Raw genomic sequence first — 22,928 nt, 5'->3', positions numbered from 1 at the left:
AAAACTCCAGGTCGTAACAATAGAAATTATCTCCTTTGTTTCTGGGTATCTCTAGCTAAATCTGGGTACATCTGAATTTTAAAAACCTAAAAATTCCTTTTGTTTGTTTTTGAAGCAATTTTTTATGAGAAAATTCTTATCTGGGGCCAAAGCCACCGTCAATAATAAAGTGGCTGGCGTTACCATCTCTCAGATATTTCAAGCAATGTTGTTACATTTCAAGCAATGTGGTTACATTCAAATCAGCAGCAATTTTTTGCTGCTGATTCTGTATTTTAGTGGGCAGATAATAAACCTGTGTTAGAGGAGGTAAAAACTCCTCAGTGATATCCAAAACCTCTATCATGTACTTCTTTAACATTTCCCTAGGAGTAACCATAGTACTTCTAGGAAAGTTGATCAATCTTATGTTCCTAGAACTTTCAATTCACCTAAGCAGCTTTTGAGAATCGCACATGGGCGTCCTATATAGAATCACATATGTCTTGATGGACAGATGCCTAACCATCCAGATCTTCTAACCGGTATCCATGTCAAAGGCACTGCTTAGAGAATCGTGTTGCTGCTGAGCTTATCACAGCAAGGGAATCTCCCTGCTGCAATCAGTTTATCAGCTACAGCAAGGAACCCGTCCCCTCCCCTCCAACATGAAGATGACCAGTAGGAGGGATGCCCACTCCCTCCTGCTGGAACCCCCAAAGCCCTCCCACCCCCAAATGACCATGGCAGGAGGAGTACCCAGTTCCTCATGTCGCCACCCCCTTAAACATCTCCTGGTAGGAGAAGTGCCCAATTCCTCCTGCCACCACCACCCAAGACATCCCCCATAAGGAGGGATGCCCACTCCTTCCTGCTGCTACTCCCCTGAATATCACTACCAGGAGGGATTCTCAGTCCTTCCTGCAGTAAAACCCCACCCCATGAAGATCACCAGAAGAAGGGATGCCCAGTCCCAATTGCCTGAAGCCCATCTACCCGCCAAAGATCCCTGGCAGGTGGGATGTCCAGTCCCTCCTGCTGGAAACCCATTCACCCCCGAAGATCACCAACAGGAGAGATGTCAAGTCCCTCCTGCCATAACCCCCCTGAACACCCTGACCCCCCCCAAAGCCCACTCGGACCCCACCAGTCCCTATTTTTTGAGGCTGGCCGGAGGGATGCTTATTCGCTCCAGCCGGCAGGACCACCTACACAGAATGGTGGGCTTTCCTGGTGCATCCTGGGATATACCGGGGATTGGCCTAAGGACCTGATTGGCCCAAGTGCCTAAAGCCCCTCCCATAGGAGGGGTCTTAGGCACTTGGACCAACCAGAATCTTAGGCATCTCTTCCAGTGTATTCTGGGATGCACTGGGAGTGGCCTAAGATTCTGATTGGTCAGATCCCTTAGAGCACTCAAATGGGAGGGGCATTAGGCTCCTCCCCAGTATATCCCAGGATGCATCAGGAAAGGGAAGACCCACCATTCTGTGGATGCGGACCTGCCTGCCGGAGGGAATATGCATCCTTCCTGCTGGCCTATGAAAAATAGGTCCTTGTGGGGTCTGGGTAAACTTGGGGTGGTTGGGGGGCATGTCTTCAGAGTGTTCTGGCAGGAGGGACTGGGCATCCCTCCTGCCGGTAATCTTTGGTAGGTAGGTGGATTTCCAATAGGAGGGACTGGCCATTCCTCCTGCTGGTGATCTGTGGAGGGTGGGTGAGTTTTTGGCAGGAGGGAGTGGACATCCCCCCTGCTGGTGATCTTTGTGGAGTGACAGTAGGAGGGAGTATGCTTCCCTTGTGCTGGGGGGATGTCTTGAGGGGGAAGTGGCAGCAGAAGGAATTGGCCACTTTTATTGCCATGGACATTTAGGGGTGGAGGGGCTTTGGGGTTCCAGCAGCAGGGAGTGGGCATCCCTCCTGCTGGTCATATTCATGGGGGACCAGTTCTCTGCTGCAGCCATTAAACTGATCACTGCAGGGAGATTCCTTTGCTGTGATTGGCTCTGCGGCCACGTCTATTTAAAATGTAGACCAGCATTTTGCTGGTCTACATTTCAGGTACCTTCTGCGGCCCTAGAGAAATGCCTAGGGCAGCCTAAGCTTGCCTAAGGCCATTTGCGGGTGAAACAATGCCCACATCTAGCCTTGGTTAAGCTTTAACAGCCCTATGCACCTCCCTAGGCTCGCAGTGAATGTTGGGGGTGAAAAATCATGGGAGCAAAATATGGAGGGTGCAAAAGATTCCAGGAGCATAATGTGTAGGGGTAAAAATTCCAGGGGCAGATTAGACATCTGTTGGGGTGGTTAGGCATCTGTCCATTCTGGGGGCAAAATGTGGGGGGGGGGCAAAACTTCCTACATTCACTTTGCACTGACCCCCACATTCTATATATGATGCCTAAAAGATCGGTGCCAATCAGAACAGCATTAAGTGCCGTTCTATAAAAGATACTCACCATACAGTGGAACCCTGGTTTACGAGCATAATTTGTTCCAGAAGCATGCTCGTAAACCGAGAACTGGCATTGCTCACCCTGCTTGCGAACCCTCACTGTGCAAACCGGCATCCCCTGACAGCCCAAACAGAAGCCTTACCCCATCTGGCACCGGCACGCAGCCCCAGGACATGCCGGTGCCGGTGAACGAAGATCCTTCCTGTTGCCTGGGCCTTGAGTAACTGCACATGCTCAAGGGCTTCTGGCTATCGCTCTCTCTGAGATTCTCAGAGATCTCCGAGAATCTCAGAAAGAGCGAGAACCAGAAGGCCTTGAGCATTCGCAGATGCTCAAGGCCCAGGCAACAGGAAGGATCTTCATTCACCGGCATGTCCTGTGGGCTAAGGCTTCTGTTTGGGCTGGCGGAGGATGCCGATTCACGCAGGGTGGACGTTCGCGAGTGGAGAGAGCGATGCCAGTTCTCAGGGGAAGTCATTCATGGGTTGGTGGGTGGGGGCAATGCTCGCAAATCGAGTCCCTAATTGCTTGAATGTTTTGCTCATCTTGCAAAACACTCACAAACCGAGGTTTGACTGTATATAGAATCACACTTAACATCTATACGCATGACTAACATTTAGGCACACCCATTTTGTCCAATGAAAAACATGCCTAAATACCTATGCATAAGTTGTGCATAAAGTGGGCATATTCTATAGCAGCGCACCTAACTTTTAAGAATGCCCATGATCCATCCATGCTCCTCTCCTGGCCATGCCACCTTTTTGGGATTTGCATATTAGAATTTACATGTATTGCTTTATATAAAGTTGTACTTGTAACTGCTAATTAGTGTTAGTGTCAATTATTAGGTGTTAATTGTCAATTATTGGCACTGATTATCTTGTTAAATAATTAAATAGTACACAAATCTATGCTGCGCAACTATACATAATCTGGGACTAATTAGATAACTAATATATCCAAAACTGAAAAACAAATCAATATTTCCAGGTTAATTTCAACACAAGTCTCTCATTCACGGAATAATGTTTAATTTCTCATTTTTATTTTACTAACTACTCAAAAAGCATTTTTCACCATGCGCAACCTTCGAAAAATAAGAAAATTCTTTGAAAAAGACCACTACAGGATCATAGTTCAATCCCTTGTCCAAGGACTAGTGGACTATTGCAATATCCTCTACCTTCCATGCCCCACAAACTTGATAAACCAACTGCAGACCATTCAAAACACAGCCCTCAGGCTGATCTACTCTCTCAGAAAATTCGACCATATCACTAATGCCTACCTTGACTCTTACTGGCCACCAATATGTGCTCGAATCCAATTCAAATTTTATTGTCTACTATACAAAGCAATAAACAGTTCTGCACCCACCTACCTCAACAACCGTCTAAATTTTAACTGCACTTCCAGAACAAGAATAACCCAGAACATATTCGCCTATCCTCCGCTCAAGGGAACTCAGCGAAAGAAGATGTACGACGGCTTCTTAGCAACGCAGGCAGCGAAACTAGACCCCTTTATCTCCAACTTGTTATCAACTACAAGTGACTTTAAATCATTCCGAAAAGAAATCAAAACCCTACTATTCAAAAAAAACTATACAACCTCCCAACTGACCCTAACAAGTAACCAAGCCTAAACCCTTCTTCCCTACTAGTATTCCTCAATTCTCCTCCCTTCCCCAACTTCTCCCCTCTGCCTCCTCTTTTAAACCTTCCCTATACAGTAATCCCCCTGCATCTACTATGTAAGCATCCCCCAATTGTAACTTCCTAGAAAATCCCAGCTATCTTGTACTATTTCCTGCTTAGAACTGTAAACATCCCCTAAATTGTAACTTCCTGGATATGTCCAGCTGTCTTATATTGTAATCCACTTAGAACTGCAAGGTAAAGGTGGAATATAAGTCACTAATGTAATGTAATGTAACATTATGCAGGGTTGGCACAGTAGCACGTAGTACATCCTAAATATGAAGCTGTTAGACCCTAATTCTATATATGTCATAAAAAATTGATGGCAATTAGTGTGGTGCTAGACAACATTCTATAAAAGATAGACACACTGTATAGAATCACACTTACCCCCTCTTACGAAGCTGCAATAGCATTTTCTAGCACGGGAAGCTGCGCTGAATGGCCCGCACTGCTCTCGATGCTCATAGGAACTCAATGAGCATCGGGAGCAGCATGGGCCATTCAGCACGGCTCCCAGTACTAGAAAATGCTATCGCAGTTTTGTAATAGAACAAATAATAGAAGAGTTGCTGGTTTAGCCAAATCCTTATCAGATACTTCCAACATTGCAGTCAAGTCTAATTGAGGTTCCTGCTCCACCTGGATCTGATCCTCCATTTGCTGTTCCAGTACTCTACCCAGTAAATAGTATACCCGAGTGCTGGGAGGTATCGAATCCTCAGGAATATTCAAAATTTCCATGAAGTACCTCTTTATCATTTCCCTTGGATTTATAGAAGGAATTCTTGGAAAATTCAGCCAGCGCAGGTTATTGGCTCGATAATTATTTTCCACTGTTTCCAATTTCCTTTTAATAATCTGATTTTCTTTTATTATTGCCCGTTGAACTTGTTTAACCTCAGTCACTTCTTTCTCTATTTCTCCTATTTTTAATTTAACATTGGAAATTTCTTGTTTGTTTTCTTCTATTACTTGTTTCTGAGTTTTTAAATTATTTTCCCCATCCTTAATCTGTTTAGACAATGAGTCTCCTAGCTTGGAAACCAAGTCCCATATTGAATCGAGGGTCACTTCAGCAGGCTTCACATAGTGAAAGGAAAGCTCATGCAAACTTTGTCTTGGCTCACCTTGACCACTTTCAATCTGCTGGTCCTGGCTTTTTCCTCCCATCATTGTTCTCGTCGCTGGTGCAGTCTCTAGACTTGACAGGTCCATTGAGATCTCCATCTGCTGGCTCCCAGGTGGTACAGCCTCTCGGTCAGGGTGTGCTGCTGCTTCTGGCTCACTCAAAATCATAGACGTCAATTTCTTTTATTGAAACCAGGTGTTGCTCAGCTAGGTAGTATTTTCTTCTTACGTTTTCCATGTAAATGTGTAGTAAGGTACCAAGATAATAAATATGTGTTTATTGAACAGGCTCAGCTTACAACTTTCCTGACACTGAAATGCCTGAAAAAGGAAGGAACAACAACGGCTAGCTAAAGTAGAAATATAAGCCCCTTGAATACCTCCTTTCTTACTTTGTTTAAAGTTTATTTTTTTAATTCACTCATAGAATCTTGGATCACTTGAGGACTTGAGAATGTGTGAATAGAGTGAAGTTGTTGAAAATGAATTTTTCTTATATGTCTTTATAAGGCGTTGTATTCATATAATCTTTCTGTACAAAATGTTTGATTTTGTTAAAATGTAAAACTGATAAATAAAGAAAAAAAATTAACATCAATTATGCTGGACAACAAAGGTTTTGCTTCAACACTTTGGGTATATCTTACAGATTTTTGGCTGCTGATCATGAAAATCATGTTTAAAACCACTGACCATTTGAACAAAAAAGTATATTTTTATTTCTTACTATACTTTTAGGCTAATGCAATTAATTCTTAGTTTAATTCTTAATATAGGCATAGTGTTCACATTATACCTTGTTGGATATAGTGTGGGCATGACCAGGTGTATATTCAGGGCAGGTTGCATAACGTCCATAGAAATGATGCAGTCTGGGCATGCCTGGGCATGCTTGTACATAGGCTTGATGGATGTTGCCTGAAAAGGCTATATAAAAACAGTTCAAAACCATGAACTGCAACATGTCACTGAAGATGTACTTTCTACATTCACACTTGGACTTCTTCCCCACAAATCTTGATGCAGTCAGTGATGAATATGGCAAAAGGTTTCACCAGGACATTGTCACTATGGAAAAAAAGATATCAGAGCAAATGGGATTCATCAATGCCTGCTGACTATTAGACATTGCAACGAGATGCATCGGACACTGAGTACAAAAATCAGCCGGAAAACACTTTTAGCCACAGCAAACTATCACAGCGTATCAGAAACTTTGTGCATTAAAACATGTTATAGTCAATTAAAGATGGCACCGTTTTTCTCAGAATTCCTATGTGATACAATCAGTGGGAAATTATATTTGTGTTTATTTTGAAGGGGTCTATCATAATCACAAGTTTGTTTTAAGGAAGCAAAAATTTTGGAAAAATTTGTTTTCCAGTGTTATGAGTGCCAATTTTCAGAACTAATTAAGCCTATTGATTAGTTAAGTTAGGCGCCTAACTTTAGACAGACTTTACAGAATCTATGGATAAGTGACCTACCGGAAAAACCCCAAAACAAAACAGAAAATGCCTAGCTATAATGCCGTAATAAATCTGGACATAGCCTGTTCTTATACAAGACTTTCACCTGCGCTAAGACCTCATTTCATCACACTTTACAAAAGGGTCTCCTGAATGTTGATATCTATTTTGTTTATTTTCAGTTAATTCAAACCATCAGTGCAGTGGACAAAGATAACCCAGTGGAAGGCCATCATTTTTACTTCAGTCTGGCTCCAGAAGACATAAATAACTCAAATTTTACTATCAGAGATTACAAAGGTAATTGCCTAAAATGTACAGCATTTCTGCATGATCTTAAACTACCTAGCAATGCATTCCATAATCATGAATCTCCAACTAAAAATATAACTTGACTTGTTGATACATAATATACAGAGTCAATCAACAATTTCATCGCTGATTCCGATCTTCAAACATTTAAGAATACATCCAGGGCACAATTTTTAATGTTTGGGGCTAGACCTGTTTTAATAACAAATACATGCCAAAAAGTACCCTGAGTAGATGACCACTTGAGGGATGAAGGCATGATCCTTCTACACTCCCCTAGTGGTCACTGATCCCCTCCCATCAACCAAAGATGTGAATAAAACAGTACATCCACGCCTGCATGAAAGCTTCATATGTTAAGGCCAGTCCTAGTAGAGTAGCAAGCAGGTCTCAGGAGTAGCCTGGTACAGAGGACTGCAGAGAAGGAGACCCTGGTCTATATCCCACTTTAACTACTACTCTTGTGGTAGAGTGTGTAAGCCCACCTAAACACACCCAAAATCCACTGTACCATCATATAGATGACACCTGCATATATAAGGGCTATTGTTGAGTACAGTAGGTTTTGGACAGCTCCTCATCGTCATACACTGTAAGGAGATTATAGTGAGATGTATACCTGGGACCTTTTATGTGAAGTTCACTGCAATGCCTTCTGAGGCTAGGATGTCTTTGTGGCCAGTCTGCTAAGAATGCTGGCCCCTCCTATATCCCAACAGCTTGTGTACATTTTTCTTGTAGTTATGTTTTTTGGGTTGTTTTTTTTTCAAAAATGGTTCAAAAAGATAGAGGCACATCTTGAAAAATGGTCATTTAAAACAACAACAACCAAAAAAACCCCAGGATAGACCTTTTGCATTTTTGAAAATAGGCATGCTTGTTACTGGATTTTTGTATGTCTTTTGCAAAACGTCTAAACTCGAATTTGAACATCATTTATTTATTAGGATTTATTTTAAAGGAATTAACTCAAAGTGGTATACAGCAAGAATAAGTCAACCTACAGAAAAGACAATTACAACAGTAAAAATATTATTTATTTTTAATATTTATATACCACTTATAATTTAAGTAGTTTATGTTCAGGTACTCAAACATTTTTTCTCTATCTGTCCCAGTGGGCTCACACTCTTCCTAATGTACCTGGGGCAAAGGGGGATTAAATGACTTGCCCTGGGTCACAAGTAGCTGTGTGGGATTTCAACCCAAGGTGCTGAGGCTGTAGCTCTAACCACTGCACCATACACTCTCATATATTCAAATAACAATACAAAGGAATGTGTGGAGAGAGCCAGGAGACAACAGCTATGTTCATGCTTGCTGTATTATATTATATTAATAATATTTTGTGACTCCATGCATTGATGCAGCTTGTATGTATCTTGCCATGTTAACATTTATTGTACTTTTATATGCTAAAATCAATAAAAAAAACTTTTGAACTTAAAAAAAATAATAATACAAAACATGGCATCGTATGCTACATTACAATGTCATCACAATACAGTGGTGCCTCACACAACGAACTTAATTGGTTCCAGGAGCAAGTTTGTTATGTGAAACGTTCGTTATGTGAAACGCGTTTTCCCATAGGAATACATGTAAAAAAAAATAATTCGTTCTGCAGCATAAAATATGCTAAGATGACATAAAAAAAGATAAATTTTTGGTTATTATTTTTATTTAGATACATCTAAAAACATAATTGTTTTTTAAAACAACACACATTTTTTAAATTTAAAGACAGACTAAGTAGAGTCTAATTTTACAGTGAGAGAGGGCAGAGTCTCAGCGGCAAAAACTGGGACTTAACTGTTCATTTTTTTTTTTTTCTACCGTGTTTCCCCGATGATAAGGCAGGGCCATCAAATAAGACAGCCCCCCCTTTTTAGAAAAAAATGTAAAATAAGGCACCCCCCCCGCAAATAAGCCACCCACCGATACCTGCGCTTACCCGAATCGGGTGGTACGGTGGGTGACTCCGTGTGGTCCTTGGCACCCCCGACACGATCGGGGCAAGAGGGAGCTCAAGCCCTCTTGCCCCCCCGACTCCCCGACACGATCGGGGCAAGAGGGAGCCCAAGCCCTCTTGCCCCCCGACTCCCCGACACGATCGGGGCAAGAGGGAGCCCAAGCCCTCTTGCCCCCCCGACTCCCCGACACGATCGGGGCAAGAAGGAGCCCAAGCCCTCTTGCCCCCCGACTCGATCGGGGCAAGAGGGAGCCCAAGCCCTCTTGCCCCCCCGACTCCCCGACACGATCGGGGCAAGAGGGAGCCCAAGCCCTCTTGCCCCGCCGATTCCCCAACTCCCCGACAATATCGGGCCAGGAGGGAGCCCAAGTCCTCCTGGCCACGGCGACCCCCTAACCCCACCCTGCACTACATTACGGGCAGGAGGGATCCCAGGCCCTCCTGCCCTCGACGCAAACCCCCCCCCCCCCAACGACCGCCCCCCCCCAGCCGACCCGCGACCCCCCTGGCCGACCCCCACGACACCCCCACCCCCCTTCCCCGTACCTTTGTTTAGTTGGCCAGACAGACGGGAGCCAAACCCGCCTGTCCGGCAGGCAGCCAACGACGGAATGAGGCCGGATTGGCCCATCCGTCTCAAAGCTCCGCCTACTGGTGGGGCCTAAGGCGCCTGGGCCAATCAGAATAGGCCCGGGAGCCTTAGGTCCCTCCTGGGGGCAGGGCCTGAGGCACATGGTCGGGTTGGGCCCATGTGCCTCAGGCCCCGCCCCCAGGAGGGACCTAAGGCTCCCGGGCCTATTCTGATTGGCCCAGGCGCCTTAGGCCCCACCAGTAGGCGGAGCTTTGGGACGGATGGGCCAATCCGGCCTCATTCCGTCGTTGGCTGCCTGCCGGACAGGCGGGTTTGGCTCCCGTCTGTCCGGCCAACTACAGAAAGGTACGGGGAAGGGGGTTGGGGGTGTCGTGGGGGTCGGCCAGGGGGGTCGCGGGTCGGCTGGGGGGCGGTCGGAGGTTCTTGGGGGGGGGCGGTCGTTGGGGGGAGGGGGGGTTTGCGTCGAGGGCAGGAGGGCCTGGGATCCCTCCTGCCCGTAATGTAGTGCAGGGTGGGGTTAGGGGGTCGCCGTGGCCAGGAGGACTTGGGCTCCCTCCTGGCCCGATCGTGTCGGGGAGTCGGGGGGGCAAGAGGGCTTGGGCTCCCTCTTGCCCCGATCGTGTCGGGGAGTCGGGGGGGCAAGAGGGCTTGAGCTCCCTCTTGCCCCGATCGTGTCGGGGAGTCGGGGGGGCAAGAGGGCTTGGGCTCCCTCTTGCCCCGATCGTGTCGGGGAGTCGGGGGGGCAAGAGGGCTTGAGCTCCCTCTTGCCCCGATCGTGTCGGGGAGTCGGGGGGGCAAGAGGGCTTGAGCTCCCTCTTGCCCCGATCGTGTCGGGGAGTCGGGGGGGCAAGAGGGCTTGGGCTCCCTCTTGCCCCGATCGTGTCGGGGAGTCGGGGGGGGCAAGAGGGCTTGGGCTCCCTCTTGCCCCGATCGTGTCGGGGAGTCGGGGGGGGGGCAAGAGGGAGCCAGGCGGAGAGAGGGCAGTTAAGCGCAGTGCCTGCGCGGAAGGATGCAGCTCGGGCGACTTCGTTGTGTGAAACGAAGTTCGTTGTACGAATCAAGACATAAAGTTCGTTGTGCGCAGCGTTCGCTGTGCGAGGCGTCCGTTATGCGAGGCACCACTGTATATGATAAAACATTTTAATGGATAGCAAAGTGTATAGGTAAAGAAGGAGTATATACTGCAGATAGAAAAGATAGAGTAACAGAAGTTAGAAAATTAGGGGACTAATTTGAAGAAAGTTTTACACATGCAAAATATCTGCCCGATTAAAAAAAAAAAATTAAACCCCCCCTCCCAACAAATGCCCCAAACCCCACAAAAATGTTCCCCGCAGCCTGATCTCTGCTGCCCTGAAGCTCTGCCCTGAATATGCCTGCCCCGACTCTCCCACTCTCGCCCAGAATCTCTCCTGCCACCCCGCTCTCACCCTGAATCTCCCCTGCCCTTCCCCGCACTGGGAGCCCATGGTTTTAGCCCACGGGTTAAAGCGGGTTAAAACCACAGGCTCCCTGGCCTACAAAAAAGTTTTTTTAAAAAGTCGTGGCTCAGACGCATGGCCCCCGCGTCGATGTCCCCTCGCGATGCCCCCACCCCCAAGCCAATGCCCCACATTGCTCCCATTTCCAGATCATTTATAAATTGTTAAAGTGCACCAATCCCAGCAGAGATCGCTGTGTTACGTCACTATTCGCGTTCCTCCTTTGAGAGAATTCTCCTCTAAACCCTACTCTTCATTTTCTATCTTTTAATCAGTTCCCAATTCATGTTGATTCTAGTCCAGTACGCCATGTTTGTTTCGTGGTCAGTAATTTTCCCCCCCTTTTACAAAGCTGTGCTAACGACTGCCACTGTGATAATTGTCCTGAAGCCCACAGGGACTGAAAGGGCTTCGGAGCTTTTGCCACGCGGCAGCCACTAGCGCAGCTTTGTAAAAGAGGAGGTCTTAATAACTTTAAAATGAAGCTAAAGACATTTCTCTTCCTTGATGCCTTTGAGGCCTAACTGTCCTTTTAAGGGCAACTGAGCAAAAATACTACTGAGTCTAACAGCAGTCCAATCTCTTGATTTTTCCTTAATTGTTTTCTTTTACTTTGCCTAATGTAGTTCTTGCCTTTTACCTTATGTTCTTGTTTGTCTGTGTTTTTTAATTGTTTTTAAAAGTTTTTATAGTTATAGTTTGGTGACGTATTGTCTCTTCAAACTTGTATTTTAGTTAAAGTTTGTCTTTTGTTTTTTACAAATTTGTGCACTGCCTAGAAGGCTGATTGGGCAGTATAAGAAATTTTAAATAAACTTGAAACTTGTTCTTTATAATAGTCTCTGCCATTTTGCCTGGCATTGAGGTCAGGCTCACCAGTCTGTAGTTTTGTGGATTGCCCCTGGGACCCTTTTTTAAAACTTGACATTATGTAATCCTTTTACTAAGGTGCAGTAGCCGATTTAACGCGCTTTAACTGCTAATGTGCGTGAACGCGTCCATAGGACATAATGGACACGTTCAAACGCATTAGCATTTAGCACGTGCTAATTTTTAGCACAAACTAAATCGGCTACCGCACCTTAGGAAAAGGACTCCCATGTTGGCTACATTCCAATTATGAAGTACTGTTGATTTTTATGACAGTTTACCTATTATTAATATTAGTTTTGCAGTTTCATTTTTTAATTCTTACTCACATATCTTTTCATGGCACTATATGATATTTTTATATAATATATGGGAATTCATCTTTTATGTTCACCTGTAATATATAATATTTTAAGTTTACAAGACACCACATAAAGCAGTTTATATGCCTGAGTACTGTTTCTTGAAAATTTTTCAGATAACACAGCTGCAATTTTGACCAGAAGAAATGGATTCAGTCAGGAAGAGCAACCTGCCTTTTATCTGCAAATCTTAATTGCAGACAATGGAAGTCCATCTCTCAGCAGTACCAATACCCTCACCATCGCTGTCTGTAACTGTGATGAGGATGGCAATGCTCAGTACTGCAAGCATGGAGCCTTTGGCTTTTTTCTGGGTCTCAGCACTGCAGCGTTAATTGCGGTTTTGTCTTGTTTCTTAATACTACTGGGTAAGAAATGCACAATAGTACTGAATAAACAACATTGAGCCTAATTTTTAAAGGATTGTCATCTTAATTTGAAAATTGGGCTCCTAAATTGTCCTCTTGGATAACCTACTAGGGCTGAATGTCTAAATTTATACTTAAAATTTCACAAAACTCCTAAATATAGGAGGGCAAAAAGTGGGTGTTAACAGGAGCATATTTAGAGCAGGGAAAGAAAGGTTATGAGTTTAGCAATGATTTTCAGCTTTAAGCTCATAAATTGGCCACATAATCTAGATAAATGAATGATAGACCTAAATATATAAGTTTTATTTTTAAGCACCTAAATTAAGATGAGTTTTCAGCTCTTATGTGTGGCTTAAAATATGAAATACATTTAGGATCCTAATTTAGAAATTTAAACTTAGGAGCTTAGATTTCTTTGAATATCAGACCCAGTCCTTAAGCATGTCAAGTGTCTTTATCATAGTTGGAAAAAAAAAATAAGTTTAAAGAAACAGGAAAAACTGTGCACCTACATTTCTTTATAGAATATTCTCTAAATAGCACACCCGCTTAGCATTGTTGGATTTGTGGGATATAAATATTTTAAATAAATAAATATATTATTGGAATCTAAAAACAGACACCCCTTTATAGAAGTATCCTTTTAGCAGTGGCGTAGCCATGAATAAGCCAGGGAGGGCACAAGCTCACCCATTTTCACCTCAGACTTGTCCAGTCTAATGGCCCATGAGGTCCCTGAGACACTCCTCTTTCTACCTCAAAACAGCATCTGCACCTCTGGGGGGTCATGACCCATCATCTGCCCATCTTTCTCTGAAATAACTCCCCCGATCTTCCTCAGCTCTGTCACTGGTGCCGATTCTTATAGGCTACCTGCTCCAACCCTGCAGGCTTCTAAGACTGTGTCCCATCCTTGATGATATCACTTCCTGCTTCTTCACTGGTGGAGCATGGTACAGGGAAACCTGCAGGGCCAGCACGGGTTGCCAATATGAATCACTGCCAGTGACAGATGAGGGAGACCAGTGAGGTATTTCAGAGAAAGATTGGCACATGCTGGATCACTGTCCCCTAGAGGAGCAGAAACCATTTTGGGGTAGAAGAGAGAACACTGATGAAGAAGTGAGTAGGGGCAGCATGGATGGAAAGGAAGAGTCAGGGAGAGATGAATGCGAGGGTGGACGGGAAAGTTAAAATAACTATATATACAGAGTGGGTGGACATGGGCAGGGGCTACCTAGCACTTAGAGACCCAAATATAGAAAAAAACGTAAAAAAATGTTTTCGAACGTTCACATGTTGTTATAGGAGGCTTGTGATCCCTAAATCAGTGTTTTTTTTTATTTTGACATTTTAGTAACTTTTGGGGAGGATGTTGTAAAATTGCAACGCTGGGCCTGTAAGGTAGCAGAATTTCAATAGTGTCACTCTCTCTCTGAACACATGTAAGGAATAATTAAAAGTTTATTTGTACTTTACAGCTTATAAAGACCCACCTAAGTTTATGTATATACACAACAACAATAGTATAATAAAGAAAAAAGTAATTTTTATTATCAATTTAATACAAAAAATGAGTATCATATAAAAACGCAAATTTTTCCCTGTGAAGCGCCCATTGACTTAAGAACATAAGAACATAAGCAGTGCCTCCGCTGGGTCAGACCTCAGGTCCATCTTGCCCAGCAGTCCGTTCCCGCGGCGGCCCGAACAGGTCACGGCCTGTCTGAGACACCAGAAGGGGCCCCCTTGCCACCTTGGTTTCCCATTGAGTTTTATCTTCCCATCGAAGTCCTAACCCTCCGGTCTTGCACATGCACGACCTGGTCGGATTTCTATACTTATTACTTGGTTTGCTTTCTATACCTGTGTTACATCCCAGCACCTCTCTCAGTATCCCACGATCCCCCTATCCCTCAGGAATCCGTCCAATCCCTGTTTGAATCCATGTACCGTACTCTGCCTGATCACTTCCTCCGGTAGCGCATTCCAAGTGTCCACGACCCTTTGGGTGAAGAAAAACTTCCTTGCATTTGTTCTGAACCTATCTCCCTTCAGTTTCTCCGAATGCCCCCTCGTGCCTGTTGACCCCTTCAGCCTGAAGAATCTGTCCCTATCCACCCTCTCTATGCCCCTCATGATCTTGAAGGTCTCTATCATATCTCCCCTGAGCCTCCTTTTTTCCAGAGAGAAGAGCCCCAGCCTATCCAACCTCTCGGCATATGGGCAGTGTTCCAGCCCTCTTACCAGTTTCGTTGCTCTCCTTTGGACTCTCTCAAGCACTGCCATGTCCTTCTTGAGGTACGGCGACCAGTATTGAACGCAGTATTCCAGATGTGGACGCACCATAGCTCTATACAATGGCATGATGACTTCCCGCGTCCTGGTTGTTATGCCCCTCTTTATGATGCCCAGCATTCTGTTGGCTTTTTTCGAGGCTGCTGCGCACTGTGCAGATGGCTTCAGTGATGCATCTACCAGCACACCCAAGTCTCTCTCAAGACTGCTGTCTCCCAATAATGCCCCCCCCCAATTTGTATTTGAACAGCGGGTTCTTTTTACCTATATGCATGACCTTGCATTTTTCCACGTTAAAGCGCATTTGCCATTTGTTTGCCCAGTCTTCCAGCTTGTCCAGGTCCCTTTGCAGGTCCTCACACTCCTCCCTAGACCTAACTCTGCCGCACAGTTTGGTATCGTCTGCAAATTTTATAACCTCACACTTTGCCTCTTTTTCCAGGTCATTGATAAATATGTTGAAGAGTAACGGCCCCAGCACCGATCCCTGTGGCACACCGCTCGTGACTCCCCGCCAGTCAGAGTATTGTCCCTTTACTCCGACCCTCTGCAGTCTACCCGACAACCAGTGTTCGATCCATCTGTGCACATCCCCTCCCACCCCGTGGTTCCACAGTTTCCTAAGCAGCCTTTCATGTGGCACCTTGTCGAAAGCCTTTTGAAAATCAAGGTAAATGATGTCTATAGGTTCCCCATTGTCCACCCGACTGCTTATTCCCTCAAAGAAGTGCAGAAGGTTCGTTAAGCATGACCTTCCCTTACAGAATCCATGCTGGCTTGTTCTCAGTAGGCCATATCTCTCGATATGCTCGCAAATACCATCCTTGATCATAGCTTCCACCATCTTCCCTATAATTGAAGTCAGGCTCACCGGCCTGTAGTTTCCGGGGTCACCCCTCGATCCCTTCTTGAAGATAGGTGTGACATTCGCCAATTTCCAGTCCTCTGGTACCTCTCCAGTTTTCAAGGATAGGTTGCAAACATGCTGGATTGTGCCCGCTATTTCTTGTCTTAGTTCTTTCAGAACCCTTGAGTGGATCCCGTCCGGGCCCGGCGATTTGCCGCATTTTAACCTGTCTATCTGCTTGAGGACATCCTCCTTACTTACCTCTATGTGTTCTAATTTTTCAGCCTGTTCCCCACTCATGAGCTCCTCTGAGTCTGGTATATTAGATGTGTCTTCTCTCGTGAAAACCGACGAGAAGAACGTGTTCAACCTCTCAGCTACCTCTTTATCCTCCTTGATCACTCCCTTCCTATCCCCATCGTCCAACGGCCCCACCTCCTCTCTCGCTGGTCGTTTCCCCTTTACATAACTGAAGAATGCCTTGAAGTTTTTCGCCTCCCTGGCCAGCCCCTCTTCATATTTCCCTTTTGCTTTTCTAACCTCTCGGTGGCATTCCTTTTGGCATTTCTATCAGCGGTAATCAAGAAATTTCGTGTTTTTGCACAAAAAATTTCATGTTAGCGCAAATCTTTTGGCAGTTTTGTCCCAGCGTTGAATCTTCTCCACTGGTTGTGGGCCAGCAAAGGAAGACACAAGTGTAACCTGTCTGTTGTCAAACCATTTCACAGCACAAATGTTGTGATTTGACTCCACTCTGACATCAAAGCTTCCTCTTCCCTTTTTCTTCAAGCTTTTCTCATCCTCAAGATTACAGTTTGGAAGGCGCACTTGTCTGGCTGTTCCTGTGTAATGAATTCCACAATCCAGCAGCCTAACTATCAATGGGATGCTGGTGAAAAAGTTGTCTGCATAGATCTTGTAGTTGTGACTATGTGGAAGTGTGGAAGCAAGTTTCATCACAACATCCCCTGATAGTCCAAGTTCAGATCTTGCCCGTATTCCATTCACACTGCCTTGGTACACATCAAAATCACAAAGTATACCAGAGATTCCAGTCCTTGCCCACAGCTTGAACCCCCATGGGTTTGGCTTGCCACGCATGTACTGTTTGATGCTGCTGAATTTCCCCCTGAAAGGGATCATCATTTCATCAACAGAGTTATGTTCTTCAGGGACCACTTTTAGGCATTTCTCTCTGAAAGCATCAAGCCATGGTCTGAGTTTCCAGAGTTTGTCACTTTTTTGTTCCATCTCAGACACGGTTAGATTGTTCACAAAATGTAATGATGTCAACAGAGACTGGAATCTGTTTCGTGACATTACATCAGCGACAGGACTGTATCTTGTGTCTGCTTCCCAGTACATACGGACTCCAGGCATTTGGACAAGACCCATCTTCAGATACATGCCAATCATCTGCTCTATTTCCTTTGTGTTTGTGTTTATAGATGATCCTTTCTTCTGAAAACTGTACTGATTTGTGTTATCTGCCAGAGCGTTGATCATATCTTCTGTCACAAACTTCTGAAAGTACTCCAGTGGTGTGCAGAGGGAATGGACATCATTACTGACATCCTGACCAGAAAAATCAGTACTGGGAGAGATGAAATTCTTTTTCAGCCATCGATATCTGTCACGGGGCCCAGTCTTGGCATCAGGATGTTCTGTCTCTGTTGGGATGATTTGAACATCAGAAGTTAGGTGGTCATCGGGTAATTTATTTTCCTTGTCCACTTCACCGATAACTCCATATTCCACAACTTCTATCAAGTAGACCTATTGTTCAATTAGACATGCAAACACTTTAATCCTCACCTCCTGGAGATTTATCACCTTCTCAAGTTTAAAGTGCAGACAAAACCTTGCTATCACTTTGACCCACTGTTGTAAAATTACAACATAGAAATAACCAGCTCTAAATCTCTTAAAATCAGTATATTCAATGATGTCATAAAATCTGCATGATCTACACATATTAATGATCACATAAAAAAATATTTCAAGCTTTTTACTTACTTTAGTCCTGATGTATCCCATCCAAAACAACAAGATGATATACTCCAAAGCAGGCAACAGGGTTGTATGACTTCATGGCCAGATAAACAGACCTATTTACACATTCAACCATCCAATGGTGTTGCAGAACTGAACAATAGGTTCTATTAGTAATGTACATGAAGTTTTAAAAAGAAAAAAATGGGGGAGGGTTTATTTTGTAGCCTTAAATGTGATGTTGTAATATTACAACACTGGGTCTCTGGGGGCTAGATTAAATCTGGGCCCACCCAAACTGACAGGTCTGACCCCTGCCTTTTAGGGAGCAATTCTACAACTGGGCGCCAGATGAAACACAGGGTATGAGATTGCATGGTTTATGAGGAAGTTATGATGACAGTAAGGTTCTAGTCACCTATGCATTTTATTGTTTTGTTTTGTTTTTTAATTGTTTGTAGGTGTATTTATTGTTGATCTGGTATGTATCTTTGTATGTATTTTTATATGTTAGTTTGCAACCCACCCTGGGTAAGGGCAGGATATAAATAAATAAATAAATCCAAACATAGGAGCCAGCTTTTCAAAATGATTGGGAGTACTCAACTTGACACACATTACTATGTCTGTAAAAAGGAAAATAAAGTATGGCAGGGTCATAAGCACAACTAGCCAGGCCATATTTAGATGTAGAGCATGCTGGAAGGATTTGTGGCTAAAAGAAGAGGCAAAGAGTACTGAATGTCCCATTTAGGGACAATAATCATGTGCTATTCATCTCCAATAGCTTAAAGAGTTTTATCTCTCCTCTTTCTCTCAGCCATACAACCAAATCTTTAGCAATTATTTCTGCATGTCTTCTTTTAACTTCATACTATGTCCTCTCATTCAAAAAAGGCTCACCTCTTGTACATTAATGCCACAGAGATATTTAAATGTCTCACATCAACAATTTAGAAAATTTCTGAGAAATATTTTTGGGCAGATTTCAAAAGAGTAATAATTAAATTATCCATATATCACAACCTATAAAATGAAACAATTATTTTCTAATCAAGTTTATACATAGGAAACATTTTGTATTTACCTGTTGGAGACTGAGGCCTCAGTCTGCAGAAAGCTTTCCATTCTGGTAAGACAAACTAAAGTAGTCTTACTAGCATAAAAACTCATCTTCTGATATACAAAAGGGTTCTCCATGGCTGCCACCGATCCCCATAGTAGCCGCCGAGAACCCTATGCAAATGCATTACAAGGAGTTCATTAGTAGTCTAATGAGCTCTCCTTGTGATGCACTTAATGGAACGCCCTCTCTCCCCTTTCATAGGAAAATTTTCTGGAAATTCTGCCGCTAGCTGTGGTGCATGTGCTGTACACTCACACAACACACACACACACACACACACACACACACACAGCAGCTGCATCCTCATCCCTCTCATAAAAGGACTGCAGCCACCCTTCTGCCCAGCTGATTACAGCTCCGGAATCATGATCAGCTGAGAGCTGGCAGAGGTGACTACAGTGGCTGCCGGCTCAGCTGATTTGTGGCTTCTCTTGCCGACTCGCAATCAGCTGATCGGATCTTCTCCTGCCGGCTCCTACATCTTTCTCCATTACAGAGGTCAGAAAGAAAATAGAAGTAATCCTCCAAGTACATTTGGTTTATAACAAATATATATTTGATTCAAAACATGCATATTAGATTTATTCATGCATTCCCTGACAATTTATCACATAATACTGAATATTACTGGAGGTATTACACTGCTAAATTAATACCAGGTTGGAGTTTTCAGATATAAGCAATAACCTTACAGCACTTAAGAAGGTGTTAAAGACCTGTTTATTTGTACAGGCATTTTCTAATATGTAATTTCTAAGTTTTGATAAATGGCAGATCAGAAGATTATGTATGTTGTAGAGATGAGACTGTTGATAACATTTTGTTTTTATATGGTACTATATTGAGTGTTTTATTGTAAGCTGTTGGTATCAGGCAGGTACAGTAATAGTTTTTAAAATAAATAAATAAATGAAATAATAAAACCAAACTTCATATTCTTTCTCCACAGTCCTCGTTTTGCTCATTCTGGCTATAAGGAAGAGAAAAAAGCCATCTCTATTTTCTGAGAAAAAGGAAGATTTCAGAGAAAATATTGTCAGGTATGATGATGAAGGAGGCGGGGAAGAGGACACAAAGGCTTTTGATATGGCAGCACTGAGGACCCAAACTGTTTTGAGAAAGCCAAAACCCCGGAGAGGAATTACAACCCAAATACAGAGCATTTATAGAATGTCTTTGGGTCTTGGCCCTGATGAAGCTGAGTTTCGGAAGTTCATCACAGAAAAACTGAAAGAAGCTAACACAGATCCTTTTGCACCACCATTTGACTGCCTACAAACTTATGCCTTCGAAGGGACTGGCTCTGTAGCATCATCACTTAGTTCCCTGGAGTCAATCAGCTCTGACATGGATAAGAATTATGTTTATCTCAAGGAGCTTACAAACATGTATGAGTACTCAGAAACTGGTGAGGATCAGTAAACTAAAATATTAAACAGGACAGCAAGAGTCTCAGATGACCACTTATTAGACAGGAGTCTTGCATTTTCCAAATATTGAGTTGAGCTTTATAAATATTCAAAGTTTTACTGGTATTACTTGTTATTTTTACATATTTATCAGCCAAAGTTACATTTTCTATATATATATATATATAATATGATTGTACTTACAAAAAATGTCTTTAAAAAGCATAGCATATATGTTTATAAATGCTAAAAAGTACAATATTGTCAATTAAGTGCCATCTAATAATCCATTATCCTATAGGTCAGTATACTGTACAGTTTACAGCAGGTATCAACTGCAGTACTTTTTTTGTTTATAATTTCTGGGACACTGAATGTTTCAGTTTTGGCCATATAAAACAAACAGTATTGCCTTTGAATACTTTTAACTGAAATGGAATTTTCTGTGGTCTCAGGGTAGGGATAAAAGCTATGAGCAGTGGTGAAATTCATCTACTTGCCTTCTAATTTATGCATGCAACTCTAAGTTTAAAAATACTAGGAAAGGCTTTAAATGGGTAAATATAAATGACCATGAGTACAACCAAAGTGGGCTACATTATATTATATACAGGTACTTTCTTAGTCCATAGTGAGCTCACAATATAAGTTTTGTACCTGGGACAGTTGGGTGTCATTAACTTGTGTCTGAGTCCTAGTGACTTGATGAATTACAGATCTAAAAAGAAATCAGTTTTGTGTTAGTCTGGTAAGGTCCTCCAGCATCATCCCCATGTTTTTTTTTTTTTTTAATGTGTCCAGCCATTTGATTGAAGGTTGCCCTCTTTGTCTGGTACCCTTGATCTTCCCAAATTAAGACAGTTGTAACTTCATCATTTGGACTTTGAGTGACATAGCCGGTTTGATCTTTTCCAGAATTAATTTGTTGGGTTTTCTGGCGGTCCATGGCATGCATATAATCCTTCTCCAACACCAAAGCTCAAATGAGTCAATCTTCTTTCTATCTTGTTTCCATAGAGGTGCATTTTCAATAGGACATCTAAGTCTGAGGTTTTACATTTTGGGTAAGACATCCACAAACCAAGTAGAAAAAATGTCCATATTCAAAGCTACCAGACGTCTATCTTTTATTTTTGAAAATGACCTATGTAGATGTTTTGGCTCTTAGGACATCTACCTTTTTTGGCCATATTCAAAAATAAAATTGGGAGCCATACTGCCTTGAATAATAAGTATGAACTGCACTTGGATAACTATCCAGATAGCATAAGGACAGTCTTTCTTCTGTCCTAACTTTATCCTGAAAATTGTCAGTAACTAGGAAACTCTCAGCTCTGCTCATACCTTAGCTTTGCCTCCAGACTATTCCAGCAGTACTAGATAGTACCAAAGCAATGTGAGCAGATATTCATCAGCATTCAGACAATTCTACTTAAAATTATGGTATGAACCCAGTCAGTGGGACTTATTTGAGTAACAACCATTCCTACCTAGATAGGTCCAAATGAATATCAGCTCCAAACAGTTTATATTTATAGAGAGACATTTCAAAAGCAGCTAGATATGTAAATGACAACATTTACATTTATAGGTTGCATTTGAATGCAAATTTCTGCATGTGTATAGATCCCAAGACACAGATTTAAAGGGATGTGGAAGAGGGGTTGGCTTGGACATGCCTCCAAATTAGATGTTTATAATGGTAAAGCAATCTAAATTTTAAAAAAATCCACGTTGACTTTTTCACCCACCCTATGGTATGTACAAGTACCTGTTGTTAGTTTAGATCAGGGGTGCCCGCACTTTTTTGACTCGCGAGCTACTTTTAAAATGACCAAGTCAAAATGATCTACCAACAATAAAATTTTTTAAAAAACACAACGCACACGGTATGCATAGAATTGTTAATTATCATTCCTATTCCGGGTTTTTTTTCAAAGAGGTCAAAGCAGATGACTCTATGCGCTGTCACCTCAGTAATAGCCATACAAAAATAGACAAATACCCACCCCCCTCCCTTTTTACTAAACCACAATAGCAGTTTTTAGCACAGGGAGCTGCGCTGAATGCCCAGCGCTGCTCTCGACACTCATAGGCTCCCTGCGCTAAAAACCACTATTGCGGTTTAGTAAAAGGGGACCATATTGTAAAATATAGACAGCAGATATAAATTCAGACACATTTTGATCACTAAATTTAAAATAAAATCATTTTTCCTACCTTGTCTGGTGATTTCATGAGTCTCTGGTTGCACTTTCTTCTTCTGACTGTGCATCCAATCTTTCTTTCAGCCTGTATGCTTCCTCTCCTCCACATTTCATTCCCTCCCCCAACTTTTTCTTCCTCTCTCCCTGACCTTTCTTTCTTTCTCTCTTCATGCCCCCTTTCTTTTTTTCTATTTCTCTTCTTTTCTTCTGTTTCCCTACCTGCCCCCTTTCTTTCTTTCTCCCTGCCCTTCCCCAAGCCACTTCCACTGCCACTGCCACTGCCATCGGGGAACAGGACCCAAACGCCACCAATGATAACAAGCCCCAAAGCCGCCGCCGCCCCATGCT

General features: G+C 43.2%; 1 protein-coding gene across 4 annotated transcripts in view; it reads left to right on the top strand.

The window, feature by feature from the left end:
* Nucleotides 1-22,246, top strand: part of LOC117355521 (cadherin-19-like) — a 277,325-nt gene extending 255,079 nt beyond the window's left edge. For all 4 annotated transcript variants that reach the window (XM_033934214.1, XM_033934215.1, XM_033934216.1 and 1 more), the window contains 3 exons: nucleotides 6,924-7,041; nucleotides 12,447-12,698; nucleotides 19,914-22,246. In XM_033934214.1, the coding sequence (XP_033790105.1) occupies nucleotides 6,924-7,041; nucleotides 12,447-12,698; nucleotides 19,914-20,386 (843 nt within the window). In that variant the 3' untranslated portion in view covers nucleotides 20,387-22,246. The remainder of the gene's footprint in view (nucleotides 1-6,923; nucleotides 7,042-12,446; nucleotides 12,699-19,913) is intronic.
* Nucleotides 22,247-22,928: the final 682 nt, after the last annotated feature.

Source organism: Geotrypetes seraphini, chromosome 2 (genome assembly GCF_902459505.1).
Source record: "Geotrypetes seraphini chromosome 2, aGeoSer1.1, whole genome shotgun sequence".
In the NCBI taxonomy this organism is placed as follows: Eukaryota; Metazoa; Chordata; class Amphibia; order Gymnophiona; family Dermophiidae; genus Geotrypetes; species Geotrypetes seraphini.
Note: the sequence above shows the minus strand (reverse complement) of the source record. Positions and strands in the feature narration are given on the sequence as shown.